This window comes from Lynx rufus, unplaced genomic scaffold, assembly GCF_022079265.1.
Source record: "Lynx rufus isolate CCGP_SWC_20201006 ecotype Redwood Valley unplaced genomic scaffold, mLynRuf1.p SCAF_1, whole genome shotgun sequence".
NCBI classification, from domain to species: Eukaryota; Metazoa; Chordata; class Mammalia; order Carnivora; family Felidae; genus Lynx; species Lynx rufus.
Window position 1 is genome coordinate 73,613,222 of NW_025814823.1, and position 25,340 is coordinate 73,638,561.

A 25,340-nucleotide genomic window follows, 5' to 3' on the forward strand; every position below is an offset into this window, starting at 1 on the left:
GGAATACTATATTACTTGGGGTTCCTAGGTGGCTTGGTTAAGCGTCCAACTCCGGCTCAGGTCATGCTCTTGCGGTTTGTGAGTGCGAGTCCTGTGTCCGGCTCTGTGCTGACAGCTCAGAGCCTGGAGCCTGCTTCAGATTCTGTTATCTTTCTGTCTCTGCCTCTCCGCTGCTCATGCTCTGTGTCTGTATCTCTCTCTCTCTCTCTCTCTCTCTCTCTCTCTCTCTCTCTCTCTCTCTCTCTGTCTCTGTCTCTGCAAAATAAATAAACATTAGGGGAAAAAAAAGGAATGCTATATTACTCACCTTTTATCTCTAACAACAATCTTCAACACAAGGCTGACAAATTGGTGACCTCCGTGTCCTTCTCACAGAACAGTCCTTCCCAGCTGGCTACTCCTGGCATCACCCGGGAGGCTGTTAGTATCAGTGCCTGGGATCCAGTCTCAAAGATGCTGAAGTAATTGAGCTGTAGTGAGGCCTCAGCATCTTTTCTCGCTTGTTTGTTTTAAGCTCCCTTGGCGTTTGTAACACACAGGGAGGCTGGTGAGTGTTGGTACTGCTGGCGAGCATTGGACCAGCAGTGTTTTAATGAAAGTGTCACCTGAATGCCTTTGGCATCTCCTCTGCAGAGAGGGCACTAATGCCACAGCATAATGGGCATCAAGTGATTTTTGTTGAATGACATCTGTGCGTGATGCCAGCAGCTTGAGTCAGACTGTTGTAGTTCAGGTTTTTAAAAAAGATTAAGAAATGGGCACGTTAAAGCCGAGAAATGTGTGTGTTATTGCTGCTGGTGAGGGAAAGAGATTTCAAGTAGCAGACTCTCTAATACTCCTTTTCTTGCTTTTGCTTTGTCATTTCAGGTCTGAAAGCTAATAATGTTAACTACACGGTTCATTCAGTCAGAAGGGCTCTCGAAAACACTGCCGTGAAGGCTGACAATATAGAAGTATTTGCCCAAGGACATGGTATTATTCAGGTAGTGTTGTGTGTGTGAAAAATGGATTGCTAATCAAGATGCAGTCTTAGCTATTACTGGATAATATTTCATATAATAACAGTGATTGAGTTGATCTAATTCTACGTGACCTGATCGTAATAGTTTCCGAACTGGTAAGCAAACAGGGTATGAAGCAGATTTTGTAGCTAAGACAGATTTGTTGCAGTAAGAGAAATACATTAGATGTAGGACACACAGGGTAGAAATTCAAAGCGAAGAGGTCGAGGGCAGAAGCTGTCACTATAACGGCGTATGGAGGAGTCCCTAACTTTGGTCACTTGGGAATAGTGATGTGAGTCCAGAGAGTGGAGTGGGGTTGCGGGGGTGGTTGAACTGGTGTTGTGTCTGAAAAGGTAGACTTGTCCTCTTAGGTGAATGTACAGACTAACTTTTTGCCTGTACTTTGCTACAACCAAAATCAAGTTGGTGATTTGTTAGTATTTTCTTGACCCAACCATTGATATTTTACTTTTTTTTTTTTTTAATTAGGTTGATAAAGCCTATGACTACCTCGTTCAGAATACGTCATTTGCTAATAAATTAGGTTTCACTGTTACTGTTGGAAATAACCGAGGCATCTACCTCCGAGATCCCGTTCAGGTGGCCGCACCTTCAGATCATGGCGTTGGCATTGAACCTGTATTTCCGGAAAATACCGGTAAGTAATGGACAGTAAGCTGAGGTGCTCACATTTGTGGTTTGAATGAATAGTATCATACGAGAGAAAGGCCATTTGGGTTAACGTTCTAAAGAGAAAACATGAATTGCCAATATTATTATCTTAAATCTTACATAGTTTAGGGAGATGCGATTGCAGGTAGGGTCCTGATATCATGGCAATTCAGTGAGTCTGGTGACTACAGAGGAAAACAGTAGCCTAGGCCTTCAGTGACCCAGAGTTTTATTAAATTGTGGACAAGAAAGCATCAGATTCCTTTTCTTTGCCACATTGACTGCTTGGGTGTAAGACAGAGAGGTTCGGTCAGAGAGTGGGTGGCAGAAGCAGCTAGCCAGAACCACAGCTCTTGGAGGTAGAAACAGAATGGTCACCACTGTATCCTTGGCATCTTCCTTTGGGTCAGATGGCACATAGTCATGAAAACACCCTGTCATGAGGCTGTGGCCACGCGGGTAAAACGTGAACGGATCACAGGTGCACTACAGCCTAGGAAGATCCTGTGGCTGTTATTTAAGCTGTCGTTTAGAAGCCTATGTCCTAGTGCATTTTTACAATTGACTAAACTCATTTGTTAGGTTTTAAGAGAAGGTAGAACTTTTGAAAAGGGAAGAAAAGGAAAAAAGTACTAATCTTTAATTTTTGGTCTTTTTAATGCTAGAAAACTCTGAAAAAATATCCCTTCAGCTTCATTTAGCTTTAACTTCAAATTCATCTTGGGTTCAGTGTCCCAGCCATTTGGAACTCATGAATCAGTGTAGACACATAAACATACGTGTGGATCCCAGGGGCTTAAGAGAAGGATTGCATTATACAGAGGTATTGGTACATCTCCATTTTACTTTCTAAATACTCTTTAAAATGTGTAAAAGTACCTTATGTGGCAGTCTGTGTTCCCATTGGTCTGAATTAGTTAAGGGTGGGTATGCATGCATTTGTTATTTTGCCATTAATTATGTGACCCGACATCAGAAAAGTGGTGTCCGCTCGTGCTTAAGGCTTTTAAATTTTAATATTAGATTACTCTGTGAATAGATTTTACCTTTTTTTCTCTTGTAAAGGTTTATGGATACTGAAACTTCCTCTTTTTTTCTAGGTGTGTGGCTATGACATAGCCTCCCCTAATGCAGGTCCTCTGTTCCGAGTTCCAATCACTGCAGTGGTAGCGGCCAAGTAAGTAACGAGTTACCGCAGCTGTTGTTACATGGAACTTTTTCGTGGCTATTTATGGAAATAGTGTGAACTTTTAAAGGATTGATAGACCAGAATCAGGTAACTGGGCTTTAGTTCTGCTTCTTGCTCGAAGTTCAGGGTGGCACATAGTCTTTGCATCGCTTGTTGACTGTGAGAATACCTGGGGACGTCTCACGTGCCCTGCCCCAGCACTGTGCCCGGTCTGATCCGTCTGCGGTTGGTGGTATTGTTTCGTCCCTTCACCTACTGTTTCCAGACTCTTCCCTTCCCATCTTGTCTTTCACCCCAGAACCGAGGAACTCTGATCTGATCGTACCGCTTCCTGTTTAAGATACATTGGTGGCATTCCCAAGGATCAATGCTCTTTAAAACAGCAAACACTGATCCTTCAAAACCAGCATTTCCTATCACCCCATCCACCCAGCTGCACGTTTCCACTCACTGGTGCCGTCGCCCAGGTTTCCTCAGACTGGCATGTTCCTGGTCATCCCTAGGCAAAGGCAGTCCCTTCTGGCTGCCTCATGGCACTTTTTACTTGCCTGCAGTACAGGCTTTAGCCATTATGGTCAATGTTAGTTTACCCCATTGGACTGTGAGCCCACTGAAGACACAGGGACTGTATCCTACGAGTTCCTGTGTGGAGCCCATTACATGGTATATTCGGAACAAAACAAATTGTTTAGTAGATGAAGTACGAGATCGAGATGGGAATTCTGGAAACAACGGGAAGTTCTCAGTTAATGGTTTCTACTGAGTTAGTTACACTGGTAAATATTAAATATGCCCTAGGTCTCAGCCTGTAAGAAACCTAGGATGAGATTCTGGAGATAAAAAGTGACATACATATGGAGAAATTACAGAACACTTAAATTCTCAGATTTTCCCTGGAAGTCCAGTAGGAAGTTAGACAAAATAATATAGAAGATTCAGGAATTTGCTGAGACATCATCTCCTTCAGGAAGCTTTTCCACGAACCAAGTACCTTTTCTTTCTTTATTGCTAACACTTCCTATCTACCCCAAGCATATTATGTTAAATGTTTTTGGTAGTTTTTCTGTCTCCTCCAGACTGACTAGGGCAAAGGAAAATATTTTATTCAGTGTTGTATTTGAAGCTCCTAACAACAGGACCCCATAGGTATAGTAGGCACTCATTAAATGTTTGTCACACTGACTACAGTTTATCCTTAGCATACTCTTTAGGTTTCCATAGTGGGTAATTACATATTTGACTTTTATGTGTCATTGATTTCTTACAAAAATGCTGTGAAAGTACTTTTCTTCTTTACTGTGTCATTATAGCATGGCGTATTTTGAAGCTATGTAAAGAGGTTTAATACCAGTCTCAGAGCTATAAGATAGTATCGGTGACTATGAGGCACCTGAGTGGCTTAGTCAGTTAAGCGTCTGACTCTTGATTTCCACTCAGGTCATGATCTCATGGTTTGTGAAATCTAACCCTTCATCAGGCTCTGCGCTGACAGCCTAGAACCTGCTTGGGATTCTTTTTCCCTCTCTGCCCCTCCCCCGCTCACACACTCTTTCAAAAATAAATAAATAAACTTAAAAAAAAAAGACCATATCAGTGACACAAAACATTACGTTTGATTTTAATATTTAGGACTCACGATAGTTTAGATTCTAGTAATTGGGAAATCCTGTGAATGAAGGATCCACGTATGTGTGTCTTCCAGACAGATTGTAGCAGACAAGTAAATAGGAGAAAAATCACTATCCTGGGCTATCCAGAGCTTATCACTACTAACACGTTGCAAAAATGAGAATACTGTGCGAACTGTTTTGTAACCAGCTTTTAAATCCCTGTGTTTATTTCCAATGAACTGTGTTTATTTCTAATGTTAAAATCTAGAGTACCGGTGGGCTTATAATATAAAGACATTTTTGTGACAGTGTCACATTTAGCTGTTTATTTTTATTTTCAGAGTAAACGAATCATCACATTATGATCTAGCCTTGACAGATATACATTTTAAACCTGGTCAAATTCGAAGGCATTTTATTGAGGTTCCTGAGGGTGCAACATGGGCTGGTAAGTAACATTTGAGTCCGTCCTGACCACTTACCTTTATGTATGTTCTATCCTTTCTGGGATTGGACCACAGAAAGTTTGTGTATCTCTAGTATGGGCCTTTCTCCTGACAGTACTACCTCTGACACTCTAGATTTGCTGTTAGATTTAAAACATTAATAAGATCTTGTACTATTTTGCATTGATTCATACATCAAATCATCTAGGCTATTTTAAGATGTTTTAATATTCAAATTTTTAGCTTAGTTTAACATTTTTTATTCTTTGAAGAGACAGGGACAGAGCACGAGCAGGGGAGGGGCAGAGAGAGAGAGACACACAATCGGAAGGAGTCTCCAGGCTCTGAGCTGTCAGCACAGAGCCCAACGCGGGGCTTGAACCCGCGAACTGTGGGATCATGACCTGAGCTGAAGTCAGACACTCAACTGACTGAGCCACCCAGGCGCCCCTTTTTAACTTAGTTTAGTATAATACTTTGCCTATTAATGATTAGAGTCAGAGCTGTATGGTTGAGAACTCTGGGCTACCGCCCATATGGGGCCCATGGAATTGTCTAATACTGAGCTCTGATAAAATGTACACTAATAATACTAAAGGAAAATCTATGGTTGATTAGTATTGAATCTGATATCTTTTTAACGGTTAATGCCAGTAATTATAATGCTCTAATTATGATTTGTTCAGGTTGCTGTTGAAAACAGGGTTATTTTTATAGGAATTTATTGGATGATCCAGAATGGAAGTAGCTCAGAGCATATAGCAGTCTTAGATCAGCAGTGTGCTGGGGGAGGGCAAGGAAACGGGAAGATGGCGGTCAAGGGTACAGACTTTCACTTACAAGGTGAATAAGTTCAAGGAATCTAATGTCTAACACAGTAACTGTGGTGAACTGTTCTTTATTATGTATTTGAAATTTGCTAAAAGTCAGGTTTGAAATATTTTCACAACCACAAAACAAATTGGTAAGTGTGTGAAGTGATGGATGTATTAACTAGCCTTATTGTGATAGCCATTTTACAATATATGTGTGTGTATCAAATCCCCACAGTGTACACCCTGAACTTACACACAATGTCATTTGTCAATAACAAATACACTGTATCTCGGTAAAATGGGGTGGTAGGTGGTGGGGGGGGGGCAAAAAACAACAAAACCCAGAAATGTACAACAGATGATTCCTATTTCAAATAATTAGAAATATTGTCCTAACACTAGGTTTTGTATTCTTAGCAATTGATTAGGTTCACAGAGCTCTGTGCCCACTTGACCTTGGGAACCAGAGACTAAGCCTTGCTCTAAGTTTCCTGTATTAGAGTGGGTGTTCATTAGATAAGATGCTGATTCTGCCTCACAGGGATTGTGGCTTTGCCTCCAGCTCAGCCTCAGAATAAAGCTAAGCACATGCAGTTCTGACAGTCATACTTTCTAGAAGCAGACGGGAGGGAGAGACTAGGAAAAGTTGTCAGTGAAGTTGAAGAAATAGATACTAATGGACTTTAGGTATGGTAACAAGTAGAGGTTTCCAAAATTAAAATCCTTTATCAGGAATTGATTGGTCCTCAGCTAAAGCAAGTTTCCTCATAGCAACAGAGGGGAGCAGGGTTTTGTGTAATCGTGTCCATCTGTGGATAGCTTGCTGTTCCGTGGTGTTTGGAGTTTGCAGCATGGCGGCTGCTCATTTTAATGCTGTTCTGTTTCTTTTCCGTGGTCGAGTCTTCTACCCGTTTATCTTTATTCATTCTGTTGATTCTTTGTTTTTGAGAAAATCCGCGCATTTCCTTTGAGTATATTATTTTATTGGCAATATGTCGTTTTCTAAAAAGTTGGCGTTATTAAAATACTTGTATGTCTTTTTTTAAATCCTATCAGTTTAAAGCTTTGCTTCCCCCCCATCTGACTCTAGAGGTGACTGTGTGTTCGTGCTCTTCTGAGGTGTCGGCCAAGTTTGTTCTCCACGCAGTGCAGCTGGTGAAGCAGAGGGCGTATCGAAGTCATGAATTCTATAAGTTCTGTTCCCTTCCGGAAAAAGGGACGTTGACTGAAGCTTTTCCTGTCTTAGTAAGTTTCAATTAATAGTTTGAAATCCTAAAATGATGTCTTTTTTTATTTTTGTTGTGGGCCAAACCTAAGTATTTGAATTTGGTTTTATAGTTTGTATAGAGCATATTGGGACTGCATATTTTATTGATGCTGAATAAGTAAAGTAGGAAGGTGGGTAGTCTTGGTGGGTTAGTGGAGACCAAGCAGGAGGTAAATATTGTTTGAACTCTTCGATAACTTAGTGAAGAAAAGTGCTGGTCTGCTAGGTTCTGATGCCTTACGACATGGACCCCGAAGTGGATTGTTTTCCTCGTCACACAGATCATTTCCTCATTTATGTTTTTCTTCATGTTTTCTACTTGTTGCATTATTAATGCCCCGTAGTTAAGAATCCATGAGGCTGTTTTGCTGTAGAGGTGAAGCTGTTGCCGCTTCCCACCCGCAGGGCTGCCGCGTGGCAGGGCCCCTCCTGCGTGGTGTCGTTTGTCCTCTGCAGGAGCCGGCGTTCTTTCTCAGACCTGTTTCCGTAGTGTTTTCAGTTAGTTGTATCATCTTTCCTGGATCTTATGTTTCTGATTACTTTTTCTTGTATGTGTTAGTGTCCTGTGACCCATCTTTAAACTTTCTAAACTAATTTAAAACTCAGTGCTTCAAATAGTTTTTGCTTTTAATTTTTCTAAGAGAAAGATGTAAATGACCGTAGTTTCATTTTGCTTTGATTGCCAGGCAGCTCTGAGCCTGCAACTCAACTGTGGGTATTGAATAGGCCTTGCAAAGCTGAAATACCCCTCTTATCATTGTTCTTATAACTTTTCCTTTGGCCCTAAGTTTTTATTCCAGTTTGTTTTCATCATTGTTTTATTTCATGTACTCTGAAAAGCTGCCTCAGATCTTTTATGACAAGCACTGTAGGATTCTGAGTAAATAACTGTATTTAAATGCCTGTACTCTATCTCTGCAACCATAATCGTCTAACTCCACACATAGCTGTACAAATAGGAAAAGTTTGAAAGCTAGAATTGCTTTAAAACACCTACTATTTATATTGTGTACTTTGAAGGAAAGTGAGAGAAGGGAATTATACATCTCTGATTTTCTTCTTTCTTCACAGGGTGGGAAAGCAATTGAGTTTTGCATTGCCCGTTGGTGGGCAAGTCTCAGTGATGTCAATATCGATTACACCATTTCTTTCCATGGGATAGTGTGTACTGCTCCTCAGTTAAACATTGTAAGTTCCATGTTTCCATCATTTTTAACGTCACTTATTTGCATTAGGGAAAAATAATCTCACTGGTTGGGTTTAAATGTTAACGTGCAGATTACCTATGGTTCTGGAAATAACGGTAGTCTTTATTCATAGGTGTTTACAAACTTTGCGTTAGACATGTCTATTTTAGGTCCAAATGTTTAAAAGTATGGTTTATTATCAACAAAGTTTGAGAATCTAACTTGATAAATATCCTTTGTAGCATGCGTCAGAAGGAATCAATCGTTTTGATGTTCAGTCCTCCTTGAAGTATGAAGATCTGGCTCCCTGCATAACCTTGAAGAGCTGGGTCCAGACACTGCGGTATCTTTAAATGTTTTAGGGCTACAGATGTTGAGCATCGGTGTGGTGGGGAGTGGGGACATCTCTTACACTCTTTGAAAGGAGTCATCTTCTTAAATCATCTGAGTGCTGGAAATACAAATGCACTTTCTGACTTTCCAGCCTAGGAATCCTGGCAGCCCTCAAGGAGGCAGCCCCAGCAGTAGCTTCCAGCCTTAAATGACATGGAAGTAAAGCTCTGGGTGTGGCCCCTACAGGACCCAGCCTGTGATGTGTGCGTTGCCATCTGCAGTTTGGACAGGAGGGTGCGAGTCAAAACCTGTCTCTACTTCGACAGTGTTAGCAGTTGCCCCAATACTGGGATCTGGTTACGTGTTGACTATGTGTTGACATTTGAAAATGTTTTTGTAACCTCACAAGATTTAAACTATGTATTGCTGTGGTTCAGTCAGTAGAGAATTCTCTACGTGAATACTATATTAAAATACTATAAAATATACTGAAAATATAATAAGATATACAGAGTTTAGGAATGTTCATTGTCACTTATTGTGACACGTCATAGATTTTGTTGATTATAGTTTCATTGGTCTCAGTGAATGAACTCTTAAATCAGTTATACATTTGTCTAATTACAGACCACTGAGTGCAAAAACAAAACCTTTAGGATCAAGAGATGTTTTGCCAAATAATCGTCAGCTTTATGAGATGATCCTGACCTATAACTTTCATCAAGTAAGTGTTTATATAATGAAGTATAACCTTAAAATGAACTTCTGGGTTTTGTTCATGAATCATAAAGTCAAAAATGGAAGGACAAGGGATTGAGTGTGTGTGTGTGCGTGTGCGTGTGTGTATCAAAGAGTCAAGTAATTAACTGTGGTTAATTTGGAATTATTCTTTGGAAAGTAATGATTTGTAACGATCTAAGTCCCATTTGGGTCTGAAGTCATAAACTCTAATTTAGTGGTAACTTTGCCTTTGAACCTTAGTGTTTGTAATCACTGATAACTGTTCAGTGGTTAGACGTCTCATCAATGCCAGATGCCTTCTGATTATGGCAGATGGCCTGACTGCTTTCTCTGAAGCATACATTAAAACCATGAGAAGTCGGAATAACTCTTGGGTTGAATGAGTAGTAAAAGGTAGTTGAGACTAGTATAAATGTGGGATCTGAGAATTTATGTAGGACCAGTAAGATTTCAGCAGAATGCTTATTGGAACATAATATGAATTTGGTTTTAGTGTTTAGGAGATGATTGATTTCGGTGAATTGTCAAATTTCAGTTTTATCAAGTAATTAGAGGTCCTGAAGGATACATATTATATTCATTAATGCATACAAATCGCTGGGTTTGTATTTTTAAAAACTCGTAAAGGAGAAATATTTTTTATTACTGCCAAAATATTGGATGTTCTGCATTTTAAAAATCAGTTACCAAAAGGAAATGTTTTTAATACTTTTTTTTTTTTTTTATTGTCTATTTATTTTTGAGAGAGAGAGCACAGAAGAGGGGCAGAGAGAGAGGGAGACACAGAATCCGAAGCAGGCTCCAGGCTCCGAGCTGTCAGCACAGAGCCCAACGTGGGGCTCGAGCTCACAAACTGAGATCATGACCTGAGCCGAAGTCGGACGCTTAACCGACTGAGCCACCCAGGCGCCCTGTTTTTAATACTTTTAATGTAAAAATCTCATCAATAACAGTTCTGCAGATCTACATCAGAAATCACGTAAATCATGTCAAGTAATCATTCGTATTTTTTTTGTAGCCCAAGAGTGGGGAAGTAACTCCAAGCTGCCCACTACTTTGTGAACTATTGTATGAATCAGAATTTGACAGCCAACTGTGGATTATATTTGACCAGAACAAAAGACAAATGGGCTCGGGAGATGCCTATCCACATCAGGTATGAAATCAGTAGTGATTTTTAGAATTAACAGAGGCTGTTTCCTGAGATAATGAATGTCTGATTTCTTGTTTATGGTAGTTTTTTTCTGTTTTGTTTTTTTTTTTTTTAATCATATAGTTTTGTATTTACTTCTTTGACATACCAATCGAAGCTCAGTTAGTTGTCTTGTATAAAATAGACTGTGACAACCTCTCAGCCATGTAAAGTCAGCTGATTCAAGTTTTGGGGTAGAGGAGGGCACAGGTGATGCCTGCAGACGCTGGCCGGCATAGCTTTTTATTTTAAGTATTTCTCCTTCCTTCCCACTGCTTCCACCCATCTGAAGGCTGAAAGCGGATCATCTAAGGTCATATGAGTATCTTGAAATGATCCCAGGTCTGAACTTGGTGAAAAGCACTACAGCAGTGTCTTCAGTTTACTAGAACTTTGACATTCATTTCTTCCTGACATGGCTGTTTACTCAGCACTTACTATATGCCAAGCACTGTGCTTGGTATGATTGTCTCAAGGGGAAAAAAATCTTTTATTCAAACAGTTTGTAGAAATTTCATCTGATTAAAATATCGTTACCAAGAAATGAGGTATTTCCTGTAACATCTATAATCTTATGCCAGATAATGAAAATAATTTGCGCAGGTTTTTTTCAATTCACTAGTCAGGAAATGATTTCCTTTTTCTCAAAGCAATCCCAGCCCCCCCCCCCCCACCTCCTCATTGCAGACTGGGTTACACGGTGCCATTACTTTATTGTTTACAATCTCCTCGAGAGAAAGTGCCGATGCAGGATATGGCGTTCCACGCTCCTGAACAGGCTGACTGGGTGAAATGTAGTGGGTTTGTACTCCTCGATCTCTGCTGGCTCCCTGTTCTCCCTGTTTGGGATAAAGAGGCGCGGCGTTCTGGCTGTAAGATAAAGACGACCCGCTGTGTACGCACACACGTGCGCATTATTGGTCTTAGATATTATACAGCACCTCAGTTTTGCTAGGTTTGGTGGCATTTTATCCATGTTCTAAAGACTCACAAACTAGAAAATCATGGCTCTCGTCAGTCTTGAGCAGACACTGGTGTAGCTGAGAGAATGAGCATAGCCTGTTGTTGTGGCAAAGTGAGGCCTTGGGAGGCATTCCCGCCCGCAGCTCCCTTACCCTTTAGATATGCACATGGCCTTTAGTCTGCACATGGCCGTGGACGGTTCACATGGTGCTCTCAGCCCTGGTGTGCAGGCAAGTGTGTGCATGCTCTGTGTGTGCTGATTGTTCCTGCTTATTCTCTTACTCTGAGTTCCATTTACTTGGCTAACCCGTACTTTTCCCAATGTTCTTTGTCTTTTTTAGTATTCTTTGAAACTGGAAAAAGGAGATTATACAATTCGACTACAGATCCGTCATGAGCAGATCAGTGATTTGGAACGTCTTAAAGATCTTCCATTTATTGTTTCTCATAGGTTGTCTAATACCTTGAGCTTAGATATTCATGAAAATCATAGCCTTGCACTTCTAGGAAAGAAGAAATCAAGTAATTTGACATTACCACCCAAATATAATCAACCATTCTTTGTTACTTCCTTACCCGATGACAAGTAAGTGGCAGCGTTGCTTACAGTTAATGTCTGTCCTAAATACTGTACTGTTTTTTATGTGAGTTCATTACATTGGGCTCAATTTACAGTATATTGTCACATACTGTTTTAGACTAAGATGATTTCTCCCTTTGATTTTTGAAATCTGAGCTACGGGAATTATTTCAGATTACAGTTGTTTTGATGGTTTACTCCGATTACCTTTGTGAGACTTTTTCTTTAGTTCCTTTTTTTTCTCTTTTAAACTTTTGTATTAGAATACCTAAAGGGGCAGGACCTGGATGCTACCTTGCAGGATCCTTAACGTTATCAAAGACTGAACTTGGAAAGAAAGCTGTAAGTATCCATTTTTTTTTAATACTGAAATTACCTATTCCAAAATTTCCATTTCTTTGAAAGATGGGAATTAATCCCACACTTTAGAATGGGTAAAAGAGAAAAAAGAGAAGATCTCCTTGGGGGGGGGGGGGGAGTTGGTAGTTTTTTTCCCAAATTACTGGAAAAGTCAATTAATACTTGATTATATTTTAAAATACTTAGTATTCTTTCTCCTAAGCCTAAGTACTCGGGTTCAGAACTGACCCTACGTTGCATGGCTAATACACTTGAATTTCCTGTGACTCATGTAGGTTAAACTTGGCTTAAGTGAATGGGACGTTTAAAATTAGAACATTTTATATGATCTTAACCGACATAATATTGTGGATCTAGAAATAAGTCAGATCTTCTAGGGTTACTTTGAGAAAACAGAATGATTATTTCTAATGAACGGTATTTTTTTTTCACTAGTACACACCTTTCTTTCTTGGAATTTTGCGTAATTGTGTAGATAATTACAAGATACTTCTTTTGGCATTGCCTTTATAGTTTCAAAATTATGTTATTAAAGACATACTTCTGGTTGTTACATTTTAGAGATAAATGTTACAATTTGATAGGTACCTGTTTTAACTTTTCCATCTGTTTTCATTACAAATTTATTATCTATATGGGTCTGTCACCTTCTGTCATCATGTTAGCTCAGTGCCAGTGAAAGTTGTCATTCTTACAGTTTTGCTTTTCTCCCTAGCATTAGTTCTTTAATAGTAGCCTACCACCTGACACTGGAGTCTATAAATGCCGTTACCAAAATGAATAGATCTCATGCATCTTAACAAGTATACTTAAACTTCTTGCCACTGTTGAACCAAAGGTCACTTATCACTGTCACAGAAGCATAATTCAGGAATTTTGTGCTTTGAAAAACTCGTTTGCCCTGATATTTCTTGAGTCTCATTTCAGTGGATACTGCAGTTGACCCATGAACAACACAGGTTTGAACTGCACGGGTCAAATTCTCTGTGGGTGTTTTGTTTTGTTACGTTACTAAATACAGTTCAATCCTGTAGACGTATTTTCTCTTCCTTATGATTTTCCCAGTAACATTTTCTTTTCTCTAGCTTACGTTAATGTAAGAATATACACAAAATGATATGTTACTTGTTTCTGTTATCATTAAGGCTTCCAGTCAACAGGAGGCTGTTCGTAGTTAAGTTCTGGGGGGAGTCAGAAGTTATACAAGGGTTTTTGACTGGTGGGGGGTTGGTGCCCCCAGCCCCCTGTCGTTCAAGGGTCAACTGTACTTTTTTATGTATACACTTGAGTGTCATTTGAAGAGAATCAGTAGTCACTGACACTGGAATTCATAGATGCAGATTTAAGAAGTCCTAGCGCAGTCTTTTCTTGTGGGCCTCGCTTCCTGGACAGCAGGGCTGTTTCCACTGTGGGGCTCCCCAGATGGGGAGACTGGGATGCTCACCCAGATAACTCTTCTCAGACATCTGCTTCCTTGGAAAACCATTGTTATTAAAAATGCACTTTTAGCAGTTCAGAGAGATATAGTACTTCCTGGCTACATCCTTTCAGAGGCAGTTGTGAAATTAAATAATAAAAGTGTGGGATTAACTGTATTTACTACTTACGAGGTAATTACTTGAGGGGTCGATGGTTCTGAAAGAGAGCAAAAACCTAAAGGTGCAGAGTTCATATACTCGTAGCACATTGTTTATACTCTTACCTCCCTAGTCGCGTTGCTCGCCGGTGTGGTAGTTGGGAAGGTGACTGCTGTTACACTTCTGCCTTTCATGGTCACCTTGAATGAGGATGACTGGGCATGTGTGATTGTGATGTCCTTGAAATCAGACTCTGGACCGTCCACTAAATTTAATGTTTTTCAAGAGTGTTTTGATAACTAATGGATTTTGCTGTCCTCAATTTTTTGAATACAGAGTTGAAAAACATTTGCCCTTAGGAGTAACGTATTGGAGTGCGTTTTTATTAAAATGAGAGTGGCAGTGTTGCTTTCTTGAAAAGCCTGCCTTTGTGATCGTAGACCTGACCCTTCTAAGCACTGTGACACATGCAGGTGAGACGTAAACTGGAAGACAATTAGACCGAGGTGGTGTCTCCATCCTGTGTAGACTGTGCATGTTTTCTTACAGAATGTCGTTCTAACTCCCAGGGGCAGTCTGCAGCAAAACGACAAGGAAAATTTAAAAAGGTACTGATTGTCAGTTCTTAAAAAAGATGTCTTAAAGCCTTATTTGCGTATTAATTAAACTTTTTTTCTGTCACTACTGTAATCTTTTTTAAAAAAAAATCTGTCCCTTAGTTTCCTTTCTTTAAGTTCTGCGGCGTAGTGCTTTTAGCTTATCAGTGTTGACATACTACTTTCCTGAAGTTTTCTTTCCTGCCGTCAGTTGCTGGAAGACCCCTGTTTTATATGTGTGTAGAAAAAAAATTAGTGCTATTCATTTCTTAACTACAGATATGATACCAAATGGTCATATTTGAAATTTGCATATCTAAAATCCTACAGAGAAATGAATGTAATTGTTTTTTGTAGTTATATAAGCCAAAACAATTATTTTTAAAGTCTAAAAACATTCTTAAATTAGATTTGATCATTAAAATATTAAGGTATTTGGAAAAAAAAAATGTATTCCCTGCTCTGGTGTCGTCTTAGTTCTGGAAGAACAGACACAGAGCAGTGGGCAGGAGGAATGGAAATACGGACCATCAACCCAAAATTAAAACTTATGCTAAGAGCACGAGCAGGTTTAAGACCATAACTCGTGTGTGACTGATCGACTTCCCTGCAACTTATTAGACAATGTCTGATTGACTGCTGGAGCCAAATTGAACTCAAAAAAGGCAGAATTCAACTTGGGGTGTACTTAGAGAAAGGGATGTAGGTGTTCAGTGAGCTCTCTGCTGAAGACCTACTGGCCTCAGTCAGCATTTTCATGATTTCTCATGTTCAGGCAGGAAGCATTGCACGGAGAATTTGTATTTTAAGACAAACAAAAGATAACACTGTTTCTTAATTCATAGTGATGTGAAACGGAATCACCATTTTAGAACAGGTACAATTCTTTCATTTAAAAAGACTTATGAAATGTATATGTTATGATGCAATGGTAAACACTTTGTCCAAACAAAACGCCCCACTGGGAATCATCTTTCCGGATAGAGGACTATCTACTTCACTGTAGACCAGTATTTCTAGCTGAGATCTTGACCCATCTGTGGGCCATGTACATTCATTTAATGACGTAGCCAGCTTCAAAATGAAAACAGAATAAAGTAAGAAGTGCTGTTCATCAGACTCCTAAAATGAGTTTCTTTTTATCTATAGATTGTTTATCTTTGGGTCGTCCTGAAAATGGCTTGAGAGCCACTACTTCAAAAAATGAGAAAAAGGTCTTCTAGAAGCCCATTAAAAATAGAAGGTGCTTATCACAGAGGCATAGCTGGGATTTTTTTCTATTGTATATTTTGGTTGCTCTTCTGGGAGTTTTGGTGGATTTTGTTTGGATTCGGTTGTGTAAGGAAACCATTAAATGAGTAAGAAGGTTATTATTACTTGGTTAGGAAAGCTTTATATAAAGGATGTGGCAGCTAGAGTTGCCTCTTCCCATTTCTCCCTGTCTTCAGGGCAAATACGTGTGAAGCTCTTATTTTAAAAATAATCATTATTATAGTTTTATAGTCCCATTACCAAAAAGATGTATATGTTAATTTATTGCCTGAACAAAATACCAGCTAGCTTTTGGTGCATAGCCCTCAGTGTATAGTTCCTCTGTATTTCAGTGACTTTTGATTTGAAAATCTAGGTTACCTTTTTTAAGTTCATTGTCGTATGAAAGAATATGGTTACTTTCAACAGATGATAAATAGCATTCAAATATGATACTAATTTTAAAATAGCTAGTTTGTGTGAAGGCATTAAAGTTTTGAGTTTAGCCATTAATAATCTAAGAAGAAAATTATAATTTTTGAACCAAAATTTAAATGGCAGTTATGTTGCCCAAAGAATAATTATCGGTTTTGCGGGTCGATTGGACTTTCTAAAGGAAATGGTTCATTTCAGACACTGTCAAAGTACTTGGTGAATAGCTGAAATGGATGTTTTTTTAAAAAAAAAATTGTTAAGTATCAACTATAGAGAACTTCAGCATTTCTGCTCTGAAGATTCATCTTGCCTACCTTTTTAAATCATAATCAAGATTTCTCAAGATTTAATGGCACAAAATGATTTCTATTAAACTGGCCCTGTACTAAGTCCTTGAGAAGTGAGTTAAAAAAATATTGACAAAAAGAACAAATAAACATGATAAAACAAAAAATAACTCAATTTTTCTGTTGATTAGGAATTAAAACTGCCATGTTCATAATTTTTAGTAATAAAAAATTACTGTCCCAAAATATTTTATAGGATTTTATTAACACTTAAAATAGCTAATTTGACATATTTAATATTTAATAATTAAAATGCTGATCACAAAAGCTTGAATTCCCCCCACTTCAAGGTCATTCATCATAAATTCTCTGTCTCGTGCTTTTACTGATAGTTTATGGTTGCCATGGTACCCCATTTCTTCCTATTTATAGATCTTTGTTAGAGTTCGTTGTTAATTGTACATTAAGTTAATGGGTTGCTCATTTTAAATTCAATTCTGTTTTCTCTCTTCTGTACTAAAATGTAATAGCAAATGCCTTACCTTTGAGCTTCAGAGGAGGAATTGCCTCACAGCAGAGACTCCTTCCCATCCTGACAGTTGCCCCTGTCCCTAATCAGGCAAGGAGGAGGGGATCTAAGGGAGGCTCACGTTAGAGTAGAGTCAACACGGCCAACAAGGTTGCCTCCTGCAGGCAAGTGTCCACATTCTAGGGCAGTGGGTTCCAAAGAGAATAGGACTGTAGTCAGAGGGTCAGCGTTCGAGGCTGTCTCTGCCCCTTAACTCTTCAGTGGATTGTCTGTGCTGCACGGATGACACTGAGTGAGTGATCCTTTCCCAGAAGAACCTGATGGTTAATTAACAACTCAGATTTTGCAGATGCTTGAACTCGGCTTTCCCCGGGCAGTGCCCACTTAGGAAGGCGACCTCAGGAGGAGGGGGGGAAGGATGGGTAGCAGGGTCCTAAGGAGCTGGCCCAAGCAGAACCCCTGCTTCCTTTCCTCCGTCTCACTCTGCACACGCGACCTTGGCTCGCCAGTGCTGGCTCCCGGCCTCCGAGCGGGGCCCTGAGATGGCTGCAGATGGATGTGTGTGGTTCCGTCCTCCCAGTGGTCCTAGCGGGCTTCAGACGGGTCCTGTCGAAGTGTGGCTCCCGTTTGACGTCGGAATGCTGTCAGAACTGCAGCAGTAGTTGCTTATAAAATTTAATTGTGAGAATTGCTAACGTGGGGATATCCGTGTTGTATTTACACCTGAAAATCCTATTTGGGGGAACGTGGGGGCTTGCAATACTATTTTCTTTGACTTAACCCGTGTAAAGTTTTTTTCTGAGATTACTGTGATTAGGGGAGTAAAAGTCTTCTTGATAACGTAATTTTTTCAGTTTTAGAAACTTTGTTAATTAAAACAAATAAAAGGTTTGAATTTAGCAGCGTTTTTAATATAAACCTGAAGATAGAGTTGGAGAAGTTGACCTAATAAATAATGACTTAATTAAGGGCACCTGGTTATTGTGCCAGAAACAGATTAGCCAGTGTAATATGGGGTTTGATTTCCCAGATAATGCATTAGTTTCCATCAGTAAACACTTCTGTGCTTTCATAGAATAGAGGAAAATAGATGTAATTAGAATTACATTTCTCTGCTCTCTTCCAAGCGAAGCTTCTCGAACCGTCTGTGCCTATTTACTTCCCACTCTGTCTGCATCTCTCCCAGGCAGCCCTTATCCCCCGCTGTCCATGGAAACAGCTACTCTCTTGTCATCTCTTGCCGTGGTAGCAGCCACTGCTGCCGTTTGGTTCTTCGGGGTTCTGTGGCAGGCCCCGCCCCCGCTACAGGCCCTGGTTGACCACTCCTCTCTGCCCGCTTGTCCTCACAGCCCCTCTGGGGCCCGTCTCCCTGACTCCCAAGCATCTTTGAAACCATAGAATGCTTTGGATCATGGCCTGGGCTTCCTCTTCCCCTCCCTCAGCCCTGCTCAGTCTTATTTGTCCCCAACTTGCAACCCCATCAACACCACTGTCAATTCTGCATCATGGATTTCTAATCCATCCGCTTCTTCCTCTTCTACAGCCTCTTCTTCACATCAGGGCGGTGCTGGGAATTCTAGCTTTGCTCCCTAACTTGTCTCCCTCCTTCTTGACTTCGGCCATCTATCATCCATTCTCCAAATAGTATGAAGAGCTATTAAAAACAAACCAACATTTTTCATCTGTGTCAGATCCAAAGTCATTAAACAAAGAGCAGAAAGAAGTCTTTAATCATGCCACTGCCTTGCCTACAGCTGTCCTGTAGGCTTCCTCTTGCATTTAGAATAAAATCTGTATTTTTGTGCCATATTCCATCAGCCCCACTTACTATGGTTGCTGCCCATTTGCTCTTGCCGTGTCCACAAGCTCGGGTTTTTATACGTCCTCCTCTTCTGTCTTCAGACTCTTCTCCCTCTCCTCGTTTGGGTCGGTTAGGTTCATTGAGGCTCTTCCATTTAGGTCATGTGGGTTGACTTAGACGGGGTAGTCCCTGTTCCAGCACCACTGTGTCTGTGCTGTTCCCCCACGGTACTGAGCAGCTGCTCTCTGTCCCTGCATTCTGTTTCATTTTCTTCCTATCATGTGGGATTAGCCGAAACTATTCATTACTTGTATGTTGTCTGTCTTGCCCCACTGGGATGTGTTCCCCAAGGGCAAGGAAGGGCCTTGTCTGCTTTGTTCTTCACCTTGTAGAGCCTCACAGGGCCTCAATAAGTCCTGTCGATTGAATGAAAAAAGAAAATTTTTCTTTAAATTTTCTTAGAAAAGAGGGTCTTTTTTAAAATTCTAAGTTATTTCCTTCCCTTCTCAGGTATAAGATGTGAAAGGTCAGTAGACTTTCATAATTAGTACTTTTTGTAATTAGTCTGTTAGGTAAAACTAAGAATACAAAAACACTCAAATGGAGGAAAGTTTGTTCTTACCTCCTTTATTTTTTTAAAGATTTTTAAATAATCTGTGCACCCAGCATGGGGCTCGAACTCACAACCCCAAGATCAAGAGTTGCATGCTCCACAGACTGAACCAGCCAAGTGTCCTTTACCTCCTTTATTTTAGAGGAGATTTAGAAGCAACAGTACTTTAAAGTTTGAGAGAAAATTCCTTTGGTCACAGATTGGATTTTGTTTTTGAGTTTTTTTGAGGGAGAGAGAGAGAGCAAGTGGGGAAAGGGCGGGGGGTGGGGGAGAGAATCCCAAGCAGGCTCCACACTGAGCACAGAGCCCAACGTGGGGTGCAGTCCCACGAACCGTGAGATCATGACCTAAGCCGAAACCAAGAGTTGTGATGCTTAACCAACTGAGCCACCCAGGAGCCCCACAGATTGGAAATGTTTATGTATTGTGGCCCTTAGGATCTGGAATATAATGTAGTACAACTCAGTGCAGCCTGTGTTATGTGATATTCAGATACTGAAATGATTGTAATTATGTAAAATGAAGCATGTTAATCTGAGACTCTTTCCACATTCATAGGATGTGATCCCTGTTCATTACTACCTAATATCTCCGCCAACAAAGACTAAGAATGGCGGCAAAGATAAAGAAAAAGAGTCAGAAAAAGAGAAAGACTTGAAAGAAGAGTTTACTGAAGCATTACGAGATCTTAAAATTCAGTGGATGACAAAGTAAGTTTTTAATGGATTTTGATCCTCTGTTTACTTATTTTTCTGGTTACGACAGTGTCACGTACAGGTTCATAGGCCATATTCAGGAATGTTAACAGTGGGTGGAAGGGTTAGACGTGCTTTTATTTTAATCACTTAATTTTGATTTGCTCTCAGAAGAGAATTTTATTAGGATGTGTGAAGAAAATAAAAATCACTTTTTTGCCTACTCTCCAGGGGTGGTTGTTGTCCTATCATTATTTTCTCTGTATTTACACATGTAGCAGTATGAATGATGTTGTGTCCTAGTTTTCCAGTGACTGTTTGATGATGAGCATTTCTTGGGTCATTTGATAGTCCTTTAAAATACCATTTTTAATGACCACGTAGGAGGTGGTCCTGTTGATGAAATGTAACCTACTTAAATACTCTATTTGGCATATACTTTGGCATGTACATTTATAGCTTTTCTCCATAATGCTGTGCCGGACATTTTTGTACATACAGTGTTTTAAAATAATCCATTAAGAGCATCTGGGTGTCTCAGTCAGTTAAGCGTCCAACTTCAGCTCAGGTCATGATCTCATAGTTCATGGGATTGAGCCCCAGGTTGGGCTATGCGCTGACAGCATGGAGCCTGCTCTCTCACTGTCTCTCTCTCCCTCTCTGCCCTTCCCCGAAATCAAGAGTCAGACGCTTAACCCACTGAGCCACCCAGGTGACCCTGGATCATTCTTAAAGGTCATAGGTCATAGGTGCAGAGCCATATTCCCCAAAGTGTCTCCTCTGTCAGCACAATTGTGATGTGGAGCTCTAACTCACAAACTGCAAGATCATGACCTGAGCCAGAATCAAGAATCGGACGCTTAATTAACTGAGCCACCCAGGCGCCCCTCTTATTGAACTCTTAATTGAAATAATTTTCAATTTGATTTGCTTCTCTGGGGTTTTTTATATTTGTTTTTTATTTATTTTTGTTTTTTATTTATACTCCCGGCAAATAATGATAATCCTTGTCAGTGATGCCTTCCTTATGTTATGGATTGGGACTTCAAAATAATGTTAAATAATAGAGAAGACAAATTGTTTTCTTTTTAAAAGAAATGTTTCTTTCTCTCTTATATACATAGGCTGGATTCTAGTGACATTTATAATGAATTGAAAGAAACATATCCTAATTATCTTCCTCTGTACGTTGCAAGACTTCATCAGTTGGATGCTGAAAAGGTTGGACATGTTCAATCTTAATAGGAGTATTTTATTTTATTTGTAACATGAGATACAGTTTGTATGTTTAGTGAAAATGCAGTTTTCTATTTGTTTTGTGCTTCTGCCAAATGAAAACTTGTTTCCTCAAATTGAATGTTGTATTGACTATTTTCTTGAAGGTAATTACAGAACGTACTCATTCCTGTGAGGTCAGCCTAAGACTCCCGCTCACAGTTTTCATCAGTGGGAGGAGCAATAGATAAAGATATCCTAAGGATCACTTTTCTGACATTCACCTCAGGAGCAGTGGTCCTGGCCTGCTGCAGATCTAAACACTGTCAGCAAAAGAATTCCTGCTTTTCATGAACTTTGCTCATTTTTAAAATTGTCCATAGTTCCAAGCTATCTTAACACGGACCAGCTCTCGCTGGTAATGATGGCCGGTAGGAAGGTGCTCGTGGCCAATCAGAAATTGTCAAGGGTGCAGAGTGAACTTGAAGGTGTTGAAGGGAGACCTCTGAGACTAGCAAAAGAGAAGACTGCTGAGAGCACCTGGAGCACCATGGCGACCGTATAGTTAGACTGTTGGGTACATTCTCGTTTATTCTCACCTTCATGGTTTTAGTAATAAGTTAGGAAGAATTTGTACATCAGCCCGTTTGTTTTTTGGGGGGTCTTTTTGGGTTTGTTTTGTTTTGTTTTGTTTTACTTCTCTTTCCGTGTGGTGTGCGGCTAGAGTAACATAGCGGGTCATGTTTCTAAGAGGCCCAGAAAAGGAGTTGCCTGGGTAGAAAGCTGTTTACATTTCTATGACCACCTTTTACCTCCCTTATTTGCACCATTTAACATCAGTGAGGAATGTGAATGAGGTCTTTTCTAGAGATGCTGACACTGCAGCCCCCACACTATGAGGCAGCACACCCCCTGCTGCCAGCAGAGGGCTCGGCCCCTGACTCTGGAGCCGCCACCCTTGCATTTGAGAAGGAAGTGAAGGGACTTGGATGGACCCGCTGACACCATTTCTTTTCTGATTTCTTCTTTTTCTTCCTCCCTAGGAACGAATGAAAAGACTTAATGAAATTGTTGAGGCTGCAAATGCTGTCATTTCTCACATAGACCAGACGGCCCTCGCAGTTTATATTGCGATGAAGACTGACCCCAGGCCCGATGCAGCTACTATAAAAAAGTACCTAACCAGTAAATAATCTTTCTTGCATCTCATTTCTTAGTTACTTTTTAAAATTATGGAGAATATTCTTTTCTGAGAATTGTTGTGTCCCTAGAATTATCAGTATTTGAATATCCACCCGTCGATAGTTTGTAAGAATTCTTTCCAGTTGTTGGAGATTTAAGCAAAAGAACAGGACTTTGCCTTCTCTACCTTTTGGTGCTGCTGGTCTGGAGAGATTTGAGTAGCTGTGACCTAGCGGTCCTCCCATTTGGGAATCAGTGTGAATGTGACATGTGCAGAGGCAAACACCTAACACCCTGCAAAATCAGTTTCTAAACTGCTTATTGACCAATAGTGTGAAAAGCCCAGGTTTAGTATGTAATGCCTGGTAACCCAAATAGAAATAAAGTTAGATTGAAACCATCATAGCCACTTGAGTTAGGAACCGGCTTTAGAGTATTCTGTGCGGTAAAGGGAAAGGGAGGTTTAGCTTTAATAAAACCCAGTGCAAGGCACCGCTCTGTGGTGGGTGAGCATGTGGCCCCCATGTGTTGTGTGAGGGTCCCTCAGCCTCACCTCTGCCTTCCCTGAACTCTCTTGTACCACTTTCCTCTCTGTCACTTTGGTTCATGTTCACCCGAGGGTCATTACCTGCAAGGGGAGAAACACCGCCTCCTCTTACAGCTGTTGTAACGAATGAACCAGAAGTGTTGAGTCCGCCCAGGAAGTGCTGCGATTCTTCTTCAGGATTCCGTCTGCTGGGCAGAATCCTTCTTTCTACATGAAGTTCCTGATTCTGAACTGCCGGAACTCTTGGCATTACGCTACGTTCTAAATTGCTAGAACTGTTGGCAGTACTAATGCTGTAGCTCTTACGAATGTTACAGTTTTTAAGCAGAATAAGATTTATTCAGGTTAGGTTGTTGGCATTGTGCGCACCCTTTCCCACCTTCTAAGGGAACAGTCTCAAAGGGTGCTATTTTGTCCATTTCTGAAGTGCCGGGTATGTACAGGGAAATCTTTGGGGTATGTTAAATACGTGACCTTATTTAAACTTAATCTTCTAAAAGACATACCAAGTAGGAGTGTTTTTACCCCGTATCTGCAGAAGAGCAGACAGGCTCAGAGACTGCGTGGCCAGCCTCGGGTGCCGGAGCCGGAAGTGGGAGAGCTGATCACACCTGCTCTGCCCTGGCCTGGGCCCCTTCATGTCTCGATAAGCAGCCCCTTGCATTCCCACTCGTCGTGAGAAGATTCCCACGCCACTGACCTTTGTCTCTCGGCCCGACCCCTCCCCTCCATCTCCTTCATAACTGCCGTCTGCTGACAAGCCCCTTGTCCTGGTCCTCAGGCATCCACATCTCAGCCCACAGCCATATCCCAATGTCTTCTGTCCCCCATGGGGCCCCTGGCTTCTCGCTGGAGTAGTCTACACTGCACCCTACTACCTGAATTCCACTCCATGTTAACCCTCTTTCAGGAGTCGTCTGGGCTTGATCACCTGTGAGAAGCTCATTGCCAGAGACAGTGGCCCCTTTGAGGCTGCCTTGACCTCACTGCGGTATCTGTTATCAGCTGCCCCCATCCTTCCTAGCATCTGTTGTTTCTTAGTTTGGGAAAATAGTATCTCTTCAGATTTGTGTGTGTAGGAAATAACACGTGTGGGCTCATTTTGAAATTTCAGTAAATATTAAGGTCCGTTTATCCCTGCTCATACTTTTGCCTGTCTTTCCTAAATCTTACTGTCCATGGAGGAAGCTCTTAATTCGCGATTAAAGTGAGCTCACAAGACCCAGAGTAGTTGTGTTTTCAATCTTGTTAGTCCCTTTTTTCTCACAGTTTTTATCTCAGGTGCTGATTCCAGTAACTGTCAAAAAGTAACAGTCTGATAGGATCCTGGCTTTAAAGATTGTAGCTGTAGTGACTTTCACACCTGCTGGGATAAAACTAGAAAGGAGGCGTCAGACGTGAAAGTTAAGAGAAGCTGGTTAGTCTTTGGCAACCTTAGATCGGTTTGTCCATGCTTATAATTAAGGTATTTGCCGTGGCCCTTGCTTTGGCCAAACCACGATGGGCTCAGACACGCCACTCTGAGCAGAGGGCCTCGTCCAGGCCCGGGGCTCCTTGTTCTGGGGCGAGGGCCTCAGGAGCGGGCCGCATTTCTTCCATTTCTTTAGCAGCAGCTGGCGAGCAGGAGCAGCAGCCCAGCATTCATTTCTCATTTCCATGCAAAACTGTTTTTACTGTGGTCACTCATGTGTCAGAAATTGCGATAGCCATTTTGTGATCTTAAAAATGATACGAGCTTTTCGCAGGTGATCCGGTATCAAGTTTCAGTTAAACTTAATTTATTTAGGCCATTAAAGTATCTGATTGAAGCTCCTCCTAAAATATGGCTATCGCCACTTTGATCGGTACCTAACTAGATTTGATTCAAAGATGTTTGTGGAGCAGACACTGCAGTAAAGCACCACTGAGAGGAACGTGAAAAAATGAACAGGACGCTCTTAGAAAGCGTGCGCTCTGATACAGAAGATGCAGTTGCTAGGTGGGGTAAGATTGACAGTTACAATGAATACTTTAAAGTGTGAAAGCCCATGGGAAGCAGAGCTGACTTCCTTTTGAGTGGAGAAAGCCTCGTGGATGAAAGTACGTAGTCAGTTCTAAATTAGATGAGGGTGGGGAATGAATATTCTAGATATGTGGGATTCAGGTTACTGGATCAGAGAACACTGAAATAGGGGTCTTGTGGGTAACTTAATCCAGGCCTGGCAAGTACAGCACACCTGTGCCACCCCTGAAATTCTGCCTCCTTCCAGCCCT

The 25,340-nt window shown here is 40.8% G+C and overlaps 1 protein-coding gene across 5 annotated transcripts in view; it reads left to right on the forward strand.

The window, feature by feature from the left end:
- Positions 1-25,340, forward strand: part of TPP2 (tripeptidyl peptidase 2) — a 68,446-nt gene that overhangs the window by 36,585 nt on the left and 6,521 nt on the right. For 2 of the 5 annotated variants that reach the window (XM_047081639.1, XM_047081655.1), the window contains exons 12-27: positions 868-983; positions 1,494-1,662; positions 2,342-2,499; positions 2,777-2,853; positions 4,817-4,923; positions 6,827-6,981; positions 8,075-8,191; positions 8,433-8,533; positions 9,151-9,247; positions 10,283-10,420; positions 11,761-12,005; positions 12,263-12,341; positions 14,506-14,544; positions 20,007-20,158; positions 21,268-21,364; positions 22,402-22,532. In XM_047081639.1, the coding sequence (XP_046937595.1) occupies positions 868-983; positions 1,494-1,662; positions 2,342-2,499; positions 2,777-2,853; positions 4,817-4,923; positions 6,827-6,981; positions 8,075-8,191; positions 8,433-8,533; positions 9,151-9,247; positions 10,283-10,420; positions 11,761-12,005; positions 12,263-12,341; positions 14,506-14,544; positions 20,007-20,158; positions 21,268-21,364; positions 22,402-22,532 (1,978 nt within the window). Of the gene's footprint in view, positions 1-867; positions 984-1,493; positions 1,663-2,341; positions 2,500-2,776; positions 2,854-4,816; positions 4,924-6,826; positions 6,982-8,074; positions 8,192-8,432; positions 8,534-9,150; positions 9,248-10,282; positions 10,421-11,760; positions 12,006-12,262; positions 12,342-14,505; positions 14,545-20,006; positions 20,159-21,267; positions 21,365-22,401; positions 22,544-25,340 lie in introns of all 5 variants that reach the window. The other 3 variants (XM_047081650.1, XM_047081663.1, XM_047081672.1) reach the window with 2 other exon arrangements.